General features: G+C 38.4%; 1 protein-coding gene across 1 annotated transcript in view; it reads right to left on the reverse strand.

Moving 5' to 3' along the window:
• cacna1ab (calcium channel, voltage-dependent, P/Q type, alpha 1A subunit, b) overlaps positions 1-14,330 on the reverse strand; it is a 150,054-nt gene that overhangs the window by 61,429 nt on the left and 74,295 nt on the right. The window contains 12 exon segments of the mRNA XM_061720649.1: positions 1,118-1,224; positions 1,437-1,496; positions 2,293-2,422; positions 2,564-2,696; positions 3,814-4,112; positions 4,650-5,263; positions 8,829-8,982; positions 12,790-12,896; positions 13,098-13,165; positions 13,263-13,383; positions 13,941-14,013; positions 14,125-14,256. Of these exon segments, the coding sequence (XP_061576633.1) occupies positions 1,118-1,224; positions 1,437-1,496; positions 2,293-2,422; positions 2,564-2,696; positions 3,814-4,112; positions 4,650-5,263; positions 8,829-8,982; positions 12,790-12,896; positions 13,098-13,165; positions 13,263-13,383; positions 13,941-14,013; positions 14,125-14,256 (1,998 nt within the window).

Below are 14,330 nucleotides of genomic sequence, written 5' to 3' on the forward strand. Positions count from 1 at the left end.
CGCATCCGCTCTATTAAAAAGAAAAGATATGCAAGCCGCAGATATTTATGTTGTTAGATTAGATATTTACTACATGTACAGAATGATTTTGAACTGTAAATGATGTACATGTTTGTACCTAAATAGATCTTTCCTAACAGTCTTTTAACACGGCAGCAACTTTGCTGATTAAAACGGGACAGAACCAAGAGAAAATAAACGTTATTTATTTATCCATTTATCTGTTTGAAATCTGCTTCTACCTACTTCTATCTGCTAAAGAAGAAGTAGTGTATTCTTCTTTGCATTTATTTTATCTTAGTTTTTATTCTAATTCTGGTTAGCACCCCCCCTAGCGGTGGAAGAAAAATCCACAGAATAGAACCTTTGTATAAGCCGCATGGTTCAAAACCTAGGAAAAAAGTAGCGGCTTATAGTCCAGAAAATACGGTATTTGGGATCGGGGACTGATACAGAGTTGAAGATGGTGAGGACACACAGAGAAAGACCTGCTGATACAATGTTATGTGCCATTTGGCCAATGAAGAAACAGACAACTGCCTTTCTTCTGATGACGGCTGGGAGAACTGGGATGACTTCAGCAGAACGGTGTGACCCAGAATAGGATGTAGCAGGGTATAGATGATGGATGGATGGATGGATGGATGGATGGATGGATGGATGGATGGATGGATGGATGGATGGATGGATGGATGGATGGAGACATATAAATAGACTTGATACACTGCAAGACGAGGAAAGGAGAACACAATGAACACATTCATGGAAAGTGGACTAATGACCAGAGAAAAGGTGAACAGACAGCAACAAGGCATGACTTGTAGTGAGAAAGAAAGAGGAAAATCAATATGAGAGAAGAGAGGGAAAAGGGTTAGAAAAAAAGATAAACAAAAGAGCTAAATAAAAGGAAGATGGACGAAGGACGCAAACGAGTAGTGATTTCTGGAGTTCCGCAGGCTGTGGTACGGAAAGAGATCAGCATCGCCTGGAGTATCAAGTACACAAAGGCTGAGCGACGTCGGTCTTTCTTGGATGGTGGAATGTCTGTGTGCGTGTGCGTGGAGATGGTGAAAATGAACAAGGGGATGTGGGAGGGTTTTGGGGGGTGGGCACTTACGTGAAGGTGAAGGCCACCAGAGCACCACTAACCACTATAAAGTCCAGAATGTTCCACAAGTCACGGAAGTAAGATCCCTCGTGGAGAAACAAACCCAGAACCACCATCTGGAAGACATGGAGAGTACTCAGTACCTAGATACTGTATCTGCGCATGTATCACTCACTTGCAAACAAGCCTTGGGCTCAGACTCGCAGAATAACCACACTTCACACTGATTGTTAGCATCAACAGATCTAGAAATATGCACAATATACAGAGGGGAAATCAAGTAATTTCAAATGTTCATAATAACATCCACACAGTGATACTTTGTTACCTTGATCAACATTTCAAATGTGAAGACGCCTGTGAAAACGTAGTCAAAATAACGCAGCACCTGCAGAGCAACACAACATTGTTAGCTGTCATTATCGTATTAAAATGAAGGCTGAAGAGAGATACATTGAAAAACTGAGAGATTAGTAAAGACAAAAAGAGACAAACGATCAAGATACCAACACCAGAACAATCCTTCATTTAATCTCAATCCCATCTTCTTTTTTTAGTACTTGTTTTAACACTTCCATATTGCACTCTAGATCATTCACAAGCTCACTGGTCTATGTGCTTTCTCCTTGAATTTATTTAAAAAAAGATGGTCAGAAGAGAAGTAGTGTGAAATAAACTAGGACATTTCTAATAAGGCAGAATGAAAGGTAGCGGCCACCTTCATTTAAAAGTGGATGCTCCAAACTTGTGGTTGGTTGAATTAATAGTTTGTTTTCCAACCAACAGAAAAGAAAGACAACATGAAGTTTGCCTGTTCTCTTCATTTAGAAAGAGCTTATTTAGGCTGACGACGGCTCATCGTCTGCACATCAGCTTAAATCATCAAAATACATTCAGTTTATGAAAATTGGCAGGCTTTTTTAAAATATCGCCGACTATGTAACACAAGAACTGCTAATTGCTACATTTGTGGTCCCATCTTAAAGAAAAAAATAAAACACATGAATAAAAAAAAACACATAAAACACTGTTCCACAGCTCAATTTATCTTTTATAAATTGTTAAATGTGATTGAAATGTTCTTATGGAGGAAGCGTTTGATCATCTTTATATTCCTTGTAGATGTTTTATTGACACAATGATGTGGATGCTCACACATTCATAGATGTTAAGTAGTGTCTCACATTGTTTTGTGGTGACTCAGGGTTGACAGGGTCCTCTGCTGCGAGGGCGATGCTGCTCATAGCGATGACAGACAGGATGCTGAACTCAAAATACTTCAGAGTCAGGATGTAGTGACAGCATCTCCGAAACCTGGTGGAATCACACACACGCACACATGTTGAAGAAAGCAAACCACACACTGAACGTCTTATACTCTTGAAGAAATAACTTTCATATTCAAGTACCGTTCTACTCGACCCAGATTCTGCAGATGTAAGCGTGGGTACTCACGGGTTAGTGGTCGACAGTATGAAGCAGGAACTGTAGGGAGGCATGGGTTTGGGGCCGTCTTCGTCACCGCCTTCGTCCTCCTCCTCCTTTTTCTCCTCGCTCTTCTTCTGATCGGTGTTGGCATTCTTGTTCACTGAGCCAAACAAAAAAAGGTAACAGAGGGATCGAAGTTTCAACAACATGATTCATGGCCAACATTATAACATTCATGGAACAAAAGCTATTGTAACGTCTTGACGATAACTTTGTGAGATAAGAAAGATCATCCATACTGTTAATGTACTCTTGCTTGCTTGGTCTTGAAAATATCACTTTTGTTTATATGTATAAAACTATCACCAACCTTATTTACAAACCAATAATTGGATAAGGAAGCGTAGATGTTACTGATAACATATATTTACCTAAAGAAATCTGAAGTTGAGGTACCTTGCTATCTATTTTAACTATGACTTCCAATGTGTGACGAAACAAGGTTTATGCACTTTAAAATGATTTACTGGAAGTACTTTGGTGATTAACTAACTAGAAATTTTTAATTTTTTTTTATTTTATTAGTTTGCACACAATAAAATTAACACTTGCAATCAAAATAGTAAAACAAATGTGACAGGAGAGGTCAAAAAGCCAACAGGCTTATGCAACGGACCTCCCCTCAATTTTGGAAGTAAAACAGTAATTACAAAAAATCAAAAAACAAAAACAACAAGACGAAGACTATAAACAAAAACAAAGAAGGTTTGACTACATAGTTACAGATCATCAACACACACAAAAAAAACAAACCAACAAAAAAAAACAAAAAAAAACAAAGAAAACTTCACATTTTTTAAATGTGAATTAAATGAGATAACAAATTTCTTTTAAAAATCTCCAGAGAAGCAGAGCTTTTGATAATGTGAGATTTGGAGTTCCATATCTGTACACCACGATATCTGAGGGAAAACTGGCCGTGTTTAGTTTTATAAAAAGGAAGATGAAAATGATTAACCTGTCTAGTATTATATGAATGTATTTGAGAATTATAAGTGAAAAAATTACTAAATGATAGTGGTAAAGAAAAAGGCAAAAACATATGTTTGTATAAAAACACACATATCTGATGAATATTTATGTCATATGAAAATGACAAAACATTGCCAAATAAGAAGCCAAAATAACCACGCGGCTGTAGTTAAACCACCATTCATCAAATCTTTGCATTTATTGCCGTATCCTTTTGCACACTGCTACACTCTTGTGATGCTCACCTTGCAAAATGGCATTGGTAGACGGGTAAGGGTACACAGGTGGCATTACTATGGCTGTGTACTCGGGCTTGGCCATGCTCGTCAGTATCAGACTGTCCATGCTGTGAAGCAGGGTGTGGGTGTCAGAATCGTGGCAGTTCAGCAGGTTGTTGACATGGTCGGGGTGGTCGGGCGGCAGGGCGTAAGGGTGCTCGTGGGCGTTGGCCAGCTTGCTGTTGTTGCGGAAGTTGTCGAGGTCCTCGTTATATTGCTGGATGGGTCGTGTGGTGGAGAGGCTGGGGCAGGTGCCGTGGTGCTCCCTGATGAGGAAAAACAACGGGGCGATAAGGCAGAGAGAGACAGAGAGAGACAGAGAGAGACAGAGAGAGACAGAGAGAGACAGAGAGAGACAGGGAGAGACAGAGAGAGACAGAGAGAGACAGAGAGAGACAGGGAGAGACAGAGAGAGACAGAGAGAGACAGAGAGAGACAGAGAGAGACAGGGAGAGACAGGGCAGAAGAGATGAGAACAAAAGGATGAGCAAGGACGGCTGAGAGGAACATTTAATCAAATGCCACTTGTGCAGTTTTCTTTCCTGCTACCTCTCATTAAGAATCCCAGACAGCAATGGTAGTGTTTCAATTACTATCCTCACATGTCACGATTCTAATTTTACATTTAAATATATACTGACTGCGTGAAGTGATGCCATACAAGGTCCTACAGCTACTGAGGCAACACTGTGGTCACTATCTTAAAAAAGTTACTGGCCAAAAATAAACTTAACAGCTTGCCAGGTTGCCAGGTTGTAATTTCTGGCTCATGCATGAGGAAATAACACCCTTCCTTGACTCACTTTCTGGTTCGATGGCCCCTGCTCTTTTCCTGGTTCCCATGGCGATGCCGTCTTGTCTTTCGTCCTTCCTCTTCTTCGCCTTTCTCCCCCTCCCCCTCCATTCCCCGACACCGATGCCTTCTGCCCTCTTCTCCATCCCTGGCCGCCCTGCTGTGTTGCTTAGACCTCTTGTGCTCACTCCCCTCCCCGGCCTCGCTGTGGTGGGGAGACATGCTCCGAGCCTCCCTGCCCTCCCTGTTCCTGTGCCGGTGGCCCCGGTGGCTCCGGTGGCTCCGATGGCTGTGCCTCTCCTCCCCCCGCTGGCTCTCCCCGTTGCCCTCCGTGTTGCCCAGAGACGTGCAGCTGAAGCCGTGCTCCATGCGAGTCTCCATTAACTGGCACGTCTCCGCGCCGTCGGGCCCGGAGGCTTTCTGGTGGTGGTGGCGGTGGAAGTGGTGGTAGTGAGCGGCACGGCGGCAGTGGTCCACGTCTTGATGCCGATACTGCTGGTCCAGAGGCGGCTCACCGGGTTGGGTCTTGTTGGTGTTGTTGTTGCGATTGTCCTGTGGGTTCACCACCAGTGGCCTGTCCAGGTGGGTTTTCACATCACCGGGTCCCTTCCGCGGGTATGCCCCCTGAGTCGGGAAAGCAGAGTAGCAGGTGAGATGCAGAGGAACCATTAGAGCCCCTGAATTATTAGAAAGTTGTACTTCACTGAAAAGTTGAATTTGATCATCCCAGTACACAGTGGATTAACGAGGTTATGTCCCTTTTAAAAGTAGAAAGAATTAGATACTCAAGGAGGGGAAACTTGAACAAGTTCTATAATAAATGGCAACCGTTTATGGACTTTTTTGCGACAACGTAACCCCCCCCCACACCCTTTTTATTTATTTATTTATTTTTTTTAGTTTTTTACTTGGGTTTTCTTTTTTTCTTTTTTTAAGATATTTACTTTTTGTCTATCCTGTTTATATGCCCAGTTGATTATTTCATACAGACTATGTCTATTTTATTATATTGTTTATCTAGTCTTGTTTTGTATTATCGTTATTTGTTCTTAAAAAATATGTAAATTTAAATTCTCTGATGCATACAACCACGTTCATTGCTGTCACCAATGTGCCCTGGTGTATGTAAGTGCCTTTGTTACGTTTGCATCAATAAAAAAATATGAAACAGAATTTGATCATAAAAATAATCTGAGGTATTTGCTCCAGAGACCTTTAACTGGCAAATGCAACCCTTTATTTTAAAAAACACAATACATTTACTTCTCTAAAATAGTAAATATATTTGTTAAAAGCAGATTATACACACATCTATGAAATATATTTGTTTGTAATTTGAGTGAACTGGCCGTTAAAAGCCGGATGTTAGACATAGTGTATCTATCGTGACTAGGGCTGTCCGATTTTGCCCAAAAATTAAATCTCGATTGTTTTCTCTCAAAATCCGATTTTCGATTACGATTACGATTATTTTGTGAATTGACAAAAGGCAAAGAAATGATTTCAAATATGCTGTTTTTTTATTGAACATTTGCCCCATTGGGCTTTAAGTGCAAACTTTGCTCTTATTAAACCAAAAATGAATGAATAAAGTGCAAAACTCTGTAAAATAAGTTGAAAAAAAGTTTTGAAAAAATATAATAAAATATAAAGTTTTATCTCTGAAAAAAAAAATCAGCAAATCAGCACTTGCAAACATACAGTAAGTTATATTTCCAATTAAATAAAACAAGACATTTTCTGATTAAACTAAACTGGGTCTTTGCATGCTAAATAATACTGCAACCCATGAAGGAGGTAGAGATGTTTAATGTCAGTCATTACATTTGATATTCACATTTGCAAGTTTTTTGCAAGGAACACGAGCCGGTCTACGGCATCTGGCTTGAGGGATGCCCGGTGGCATGTTACAACGCCCCCTCCTACACTAAAGAGCCTCTCCCATGGGGCACTTGTCGCAGGTATTGAGAGGTATATCCATCAATCATGAATATGGTATCAATCATTAATATGTGTGCAGACAAGGTATAAAAAAAAAAAAAAAAAAAAAAAAAGTGAAAAATCGATTTTACGATTTTCATGTTTTAACATCGTTCTAATTACATAATCGCGATTACGATTTAAAATCGATTAATCGAACAGCCCTAATCGTGACATGTTTAAACAAGCAAAGGCTTTTTTTTCTTTTTACTATGAAACAGAATAACATTGCAGATCTTGCAAATCCTGCATCTCTTTGGAGCGTAGGTTGTGTACAGATCCAATATTTAGTGCTAAATGTACACACAGAGCAATATGTGGGTGACCAGTAAAGGGCCAGTTGGATGCTGGATGTCAGTGATAATATATACAACGTTCTTGTTTAAAGGCTTTTAAATAGCATCTACAATACTGAGCTTTATCTGTCATCTTCTTATCAATAATAAACCTCTTTTCCCATCCCTACATTTGCTCTCATAACTTCCCATATTGTTTTTTGTTTGCTTGGGGGCCCCCTTGTGAAGGAGTAGTAGCAGGTGCAGCACACAGGTAACTATATAACAATCAACACCGCAACTTACCTGATACATAACATGAAGGTTGAGAAACTAGCAAACCTCCCCACCAACATTATTACACCAATATTTAGCCATCCTGATGCTCACACATAAAGTTCCAGTGTGTAACATTTATGATCACTGAAAAGGCAGCTGTGGGCTCTCCTGCCACCACTGCCATGATGCACCATCGTCAGAATGGACAAAACATATATTGGCTCTTGAGCAGATATTGAATTGCCTTACTTTATTTTTGATTTTTTATGTTTGAGAATTTACATCTCTTGCTCAAAGCCCCAGATGGCTCCCTTCCCCAGCCACAGCCACAGATATACACGGCTCAGCAAACAGTCCAACATTTCTGTCTCCACAATAACAGTTTAAAATTCAATCTTTTATGAGGTGTTTTGCAGAACCAAAAGAAAAAAAAAAAAAAAAAAAAAAAAAAAAAATATATATATATATATATATATATATATATATATATATATATATATATATACATATATATATATATACATATATATATATACATATATATATATATACATATATATATATACATATATATATATATACATATATATATATACATATATATATATACATATATATATATACATATATATATATACATATATATATATATATATACATATATATATATATATATACATATATATATATATATATATATATATATATATATATATATATATGTATATATATATATATGCTGCAAAAGCAGCTCCAGCAGGCGATATAAAGTTTGCTGATCTATATCTAGTCGACTCCTGATCATATTTTGCTTGGATTCTTTTCCAACCTGCTCCAATTTTGAGTCGGCTGCCGTCTTTTGAGGACAGCTCTGGATTTCTCAGCATGCTCCACTTTAATAATGCATCGCTCCTGAGCATGCAGCTTCAAGTTGTCCCATATAGCAGCGCAATGATAACGTCATTCTTTTTTTTTTAAATACACAAACTTAAAGGGATATTACACCCTGGAATTTAAACATCAGTGGAGTACAGCATGACCCAGAATACACAGCGGTTGAAAAGCAGACCAGGTCCTTGCACTAGTGAAGTCTTTCTACTTCATGCTGATACACAGTATTTACAGATGGTCCAACATGTAATTGAGGAGGAATTTAACATTTGGATAAAAAAAAGCCTTGTTTGAAAAAGCTTACCAGCCGAAACTTTCGAGCCTTGTCATTTTTGTCATAACCCAGATTTCTTTGTGAATCTTGGTGGTTGTGGTCAGTACGCACACCCAGAACTGATGTCATGATGAAAAGATGCCTAGTAAACTACATCTGTACATCACTGCTCCATCATCAGAAGCCAGAAATAAACAGGCTTACTAAAAAAGCTACTTAATCGCGACATGTATTTTGGGATCATTGACATTAATGAGCTGTACTGTAAATTCAGTGACATCTAACTTCATGTAGAGTGTTTAAGGACATGAGGTGAAGTGAGCTAAGGCGTTTCCCAGCTCAAAATGAGTAATTATATCCCTTTAAGTGTTTAAAACAACCAACTGTAACGCTGCACACACAAGTTTTCACCATATATATTTTTTAGGAGTAGACCGCATATATATGTGTATATGTGAGACTTCCTTAAGGGCGGGATGGGGCTCCTCACCTCCTCTCCTTCCTCCCCAACCTTCCAGTCTTCTTGTTCCAGTTCATTGTAGAGCGCTTCACGACTCGTCATCAGGTTCTGTCGCCGGATCTCAATTGTTCGCTGCTCCCACACAGACTTATTGCCCTTAATGCAGTTCTTCTGCTGCTCTTTCCTGTTGGCGGTCAGGTGTGTGAGGAGAAGAAGACATTTTGCGGGGGAGGGTGGCAGGGAAAAGGGGTGTAGGGAGATGGTAAAAGTGAGGAAAGAGTGAGGTAGATGAAAGTGAGGCAGACGAGTCAAGAGGCATGAAGGGAAGAGGTAAAGTTATGAGAAAAAGAAGGATAATGTAACATGATGGTGATTCCAAAGGAAGAGCGATTAATGAATGAGTATTAGAAATAAAAATGATGAGATGTATTGGAGATTGAAACAATACAAGAACATTAGTCTCACAGTAAAGTAATACAAGACAGATGTGGTCTTTGTTGGTGCCCTTATATTATAGAAAAAAAAACACAACAGTCACTGAAATATCTTGAACCTGACAAAAGTAAGAATCCGATATTGCTTTTTAATGGTTTCGAAACAGAACCATTTGAAAAAAAAAAAAACTCATTAGACTAGCCTGGACAAATTAGGCTCCTGTTTTGTCTCATCTGGACATTGTTTCAGAAGCTTTATGGCTAGGGATGGGCGGTATGGACTAAAAAATGTATCACGATAATTTCTGGCATTTATCCCGATAACGATAAAAATGACGATAAAAAAAATACCAATTCAACTCCACCTTTGTAACTATAAATCTATCAACACATTCAGTCTTTGGAGCCCCCAAATCACTGCTCTAAAAGAATACTGAATGCTACTAAACTACACCAATTACATTGAATTAATAAAAACCAATTAAATGAGTCCACCTGTACTGCAAAACTGGAATGACTCAGATCCGCCATGTTTGTTACACAAACACGTATCAACGGGAATTTATCTTCTTTCTTTCTTTCTTTCTTTCTTTCTTTCTTTCTTTCTTTCTTTCTTTCTTTCTTTCTTTCTTTCTTTCTTTCTTTCTTTCTTTCTTTCTTTCTTTCTTTCTTTCTTTCTTTCTTTCTTTCTTTCTTTCTTTCTTTCTATCAGGCTCATTTCTTTCTTTCTTTCTTTCTTTCTTTCTTTCTTTCTGGCTCATATCTTTCTTTTTCTTTCTTTCTTTTTCTTTCTGGCTCATATCTTTCTTTCTCTCTTTCTCTCTCTTTCTTTCTTTCTTTCTTTCTTTCTTTCTTTCTTTCTTTCTTTCTTTCTTTCTTTCTTTCTTTCTTTCTTTCTTTCTTTCTTTCTTTCTTTCTTTCTTTCTATCAGGCTCATTTCTTTCTTTCTTTCTTTCTTTCTTTCTTTCTTTCTGGCTCATATCTTTCTTTTTCTTTCTTTCTTTTTCTTTCTGGCTCATATCTTTCTTTCTTTCTCTCTCTCTTTCTTTCTTTCTTTCTTTCTTTTTTCTTTCAGGCTCATTTCCTTCCTTCCTGCTCTCTCCTTCCTTCTTCCCTTCCTTCCTTCCTTCCTTCCTTCCTTCCTTCTTCCCTTCCTCTTTTCTTCCTTCCTTCCTTCCTTCCTTCCTTCTCTCCTCCCTCCCACCCTTCTTTCCACCCTTCCTTCCTTCCTTCCTTCCTTCCTTCCTTCCTTCCTTCCTTCCTTCCTTCCTTCCTTCCTTCCTTCCTTCCTTCCTTCCTTCCTTCCTTCCTTCCTTCCTTCCTTCCATAAATCATTTTTACATAAAAACATCACCAACAGGAATTTATCGTTTTTACCGTGAGATGACAAATTCTTACCGTGGGGAATTTTTTTGACGGTTTATCGTGAACAGTAAAATATCGCCCATTCCTATTTATGGCTTATCAATATGCACTTTGACAAATTCCAGCCTGGCTTTTTTGTGACTTGCTTTCAACAATGGAGTTCTCCTCAGTCAACCACTCAAACAGTGATCTGATACTGATGTACGTTGACTTTGGACGTCACCATATATCTCTTTAGATGCTGTTCTAGGCTTTTTGGTTACCATTGTCAGTATCTTTCTCTTCAATTTATCATCAATTTTCCACATCCAAGGTTGGCTCCAACCCCAACAGACTCTACATTTCCGAAAGAAATCTGCAGCTGTAGTAACAGGGACATCAAGCTGCTTGGAGACACTCTCCTAGTCTTTACCTTTGACATTGTCAATAATCTACAACATCCGTGCAAAATCTGAGCAAAACATGACCATCAGCATTCTAAAAATCTAACTTACCAGGCTGGAAGAAGTGTTATTTACCACCAGTTCTTACGGCTTTTAAACAGTTGAGAAATGAGTGCGTGACTAACACTTAGTAGGACTGCGCTTACCCGCCAGATTCTCCTCTTATAGTCAAAGGCTTGGCTCACCATAGAGACAGAGGAGCCTTGTGGATTGTAAACATCCAGCAGGTTTATTTGAGCTCTGTTTGGATGTGTCCTATTGTCAGCGATTCTGCTGCCAGGAGCAGACTTTACTGACTGTCCGCCTCTCGTTCTTTTATTTTAGTTTACAAAGCCCCGAATCTGTTCTTTTCACTCTGTGAACAATTGCCTAATCAAGTTTTAGAGACCGAAAATAGGAAGACTGTGATGGTGTGTGTGTGTGTGTGTGTGTGTGTGTGTGTGTGTGTGTGTGTGTGTGTGTGTGTGTGTGTGTGTGTGTGTGTGTGTGTGTGTGTGTGTGTGTGTGTGTGTGTGTGTGTACTGTGTCGGCAGCACATGTACAGTACATGAACTCCTGCCAATCACAAATAGGGTTGCCACCTTTCAGAAATAGAAATAAGGGACGCCCTGATTTCAGCAGTGCAGGAGCCAAAAAAAAGCCCCAAAACTTCTAAACTGAATAAAAATGTGTTTATTTTATATGAAAAAACTAAATGCTTTGATTTAAAGTTTAAAGTGCTTTAATAGCATTGAACTTGCATGACTGTACAGACAGCCAACCATACTAGCAACTGAAATATCCTCCTATGTATGTCCACATCAGCCCAGATGTATAATATAGCCTACAGGTGAAGAATATGGTGTAAAAGTTAACTTATTTCAATAATTCAACTAGAATATGGTGTAAAAGTTAATTTATTTCAATAATTCAACTAGAATATGGTGTAAAAGTTAATTTATTTCAATAATTCAACTAGAATATGGTGTCAAAGTTAATTTATTTCAATAATTCAACTAGAATATGGTGTAAAAGTTAATTTATTTCAATAATTCAACTAGAATATGGTGTCAAAGTTAATTTATTTCAATAATTCAACTAGAATATGGTGTAAAAGTTAATTTATTTCAATAATTCAACTAGAATATGGTGTAAAAGTTAACTTATTTCAATAATTCAACTAGAATATGGTGTAAAAGTTAATTTATTTCAATAATTCAACTAGAATATGGTGTAAAGGTTCATTTATTTCAATAATTCAACTAGAATATGGTGTAAAGGTTCATTTATTTCAATAATTCAACTAGAATATGGTGTAAAAGTTAACTTATTTCAATAATTCAACTAGAATATGGTGTAAAAGTTAATTTATTTCAATAATTCAACTAGAATATGGTGTAAAGGTTCATTTATTTCAATAATTCAACTAGAATACGGTGTAAAAGTTAATGAAAATACGGTACAAATCGTGTCCCGTATTAGTTAAATACGGGACGCAACATTTTTTTCTCAAATAAAGGACAATTCCGTATTTTACGGGACGGGTGGCAACCCTAATCACAAATGTCAGGAAAGGAAGCTTTGAGAAGCATTGTGGTATGTTTTTTTTTTTTTTGAGTAGGACACATTTGTGGACAAGTAAGAGTGTAAATACATGACAGAGATTATTATAAGGTGGCGGAAATGTGCATTTAGGGGCAAGTTCGCATTTTTGGATGGTGTCTGTAATTTCTCATCTCAGTGTGCAAGTGTTTAAATGTGCGTACTCACGCAGCGATAGATAAGTTGGCAGCAGACAGCGGGCTGACTTCAGCCACTTCCTTAGCCTTCTGTAGCGCTGTCTTCTGATTGGCTGCCTCTTCCTGTTCTTCCTCATCCTGTTGGTGAGGAAAAGTCATCTGGCCTCAGTTTAAAAAATGAATGCACTGCCCTAGACAACAACACACAGTCTTCTTACGAGAACAAAAAACACAAATCAGACCTAACAGATGTATTTCTTCCTTTAGTGCTGCTCAAAGTGGGGAGGGTACAAACCAAAACAGTTCAAGAGAAAAAGGTTGTTCATTCTGATTCTGTACCTTGGTAAGTTCCTGTGCGTTGGCCAGATTGTCAACAGCGATGGCCAGAAACACATTCAGCAGAGTGTCTGTGGTGGTGGACGTTAAAGAAAACACTCAGTAAATTTACATTCATGCATGCTATACATGTGGGTCTATGTGTTTGTCAGCGTGAAGGCAGGATACAGTTCCCAAAGAGTGTGAGGACGATGAAGAAGATAGAGAAGACCATCCCTTTGTCATTGACTCCTCCTTGGGACTCGATGCCATCATACATGACCACGTTCCAGTCCTCTCCTGTCAGGATCTACAGAGGAAAAAAAACAGGGTGAGGGATTCATTTTTCTATTTTGGTTCAAAAATAGATTGGTACAAATATCTATCTCAATTTGGAAAAAAAGTTAAAACATTTACTGAAAAGGGTATAACATATCATTTTCTGTGACAGCTTTCATTTCAATAAAGAAATGTACTGATCCTTCAGATGTGTATATGTCCTCCTGTTTCCATACAGATGAGGAAGGAATGACTCAAAACTCTTGTTGTATCAATAATAACCTGTTTTCTTCAAAGGTTGACAATTTCTTGTGGTATTATTAAATGACATGTTTTGATCAAAATACATCACGGATACTCTAAAAAAGCTCACTTTTCAAGCATTACTTTGCAGATTTGATTATAGTAGGTGGTTTGAAACAGGTTTAATAGTCCACTGCCCACTACCTCGAGTGTGTGCTGGCATTGAACTTGCTGTTAAAACTTTGTACCCAAAATGTAACCCAAAAATGAGCTTAAGCACAGAAACAATGCTCCCTTTAAATATACCAATAACATTGTTTTTTTTTGTTTTTTAATTTTTTTTACCTGAAAAACTGTCATGATTGCTGCTGCAAAAGTATCAAAATTAGTAGGTGGAGTTCCACCTTCAAAGTTAAACCTGCCAGAAAAGAAAAAAGGACATATCATGAAACTGTTGAAACACAGCAGATACACGCAAACATTCAATACCAAGGACAGAGCTGGTTTAGATATCTGTGCAGATACTGACTGTCCTCCGAACAGCTGCATCCCGAGCAAAGCAAAGACCACGATGAAGAGGAAAAGGAGGAAGAGCAAACTGACGATGGACTTCATGGAGTTCAGCAGAGAAACTACCAGGTTTCGAAGAGGAGCCCAGTACCTGAGGAGGAGGAGGAGGAGGAAGACCCATGTAAGAGGAAGTGACATGACCAAACAAGGGCACCATTCTGAAGG

The sequence above is a fragment of the Cololabis saira genome, chromosome 1 (assembly GCF_033807715.1).
Source record: "Cololabis saira isolate AMF1-May2022 chromosome 1, fColSai1.1, whole genome shotgun sequence".
Lineage (NCBI taxonomy): Eukaryota > Metazoa > Chordata > Actinopteri > Beloniformes > Belonidae > Cololabis > Cololabis saira.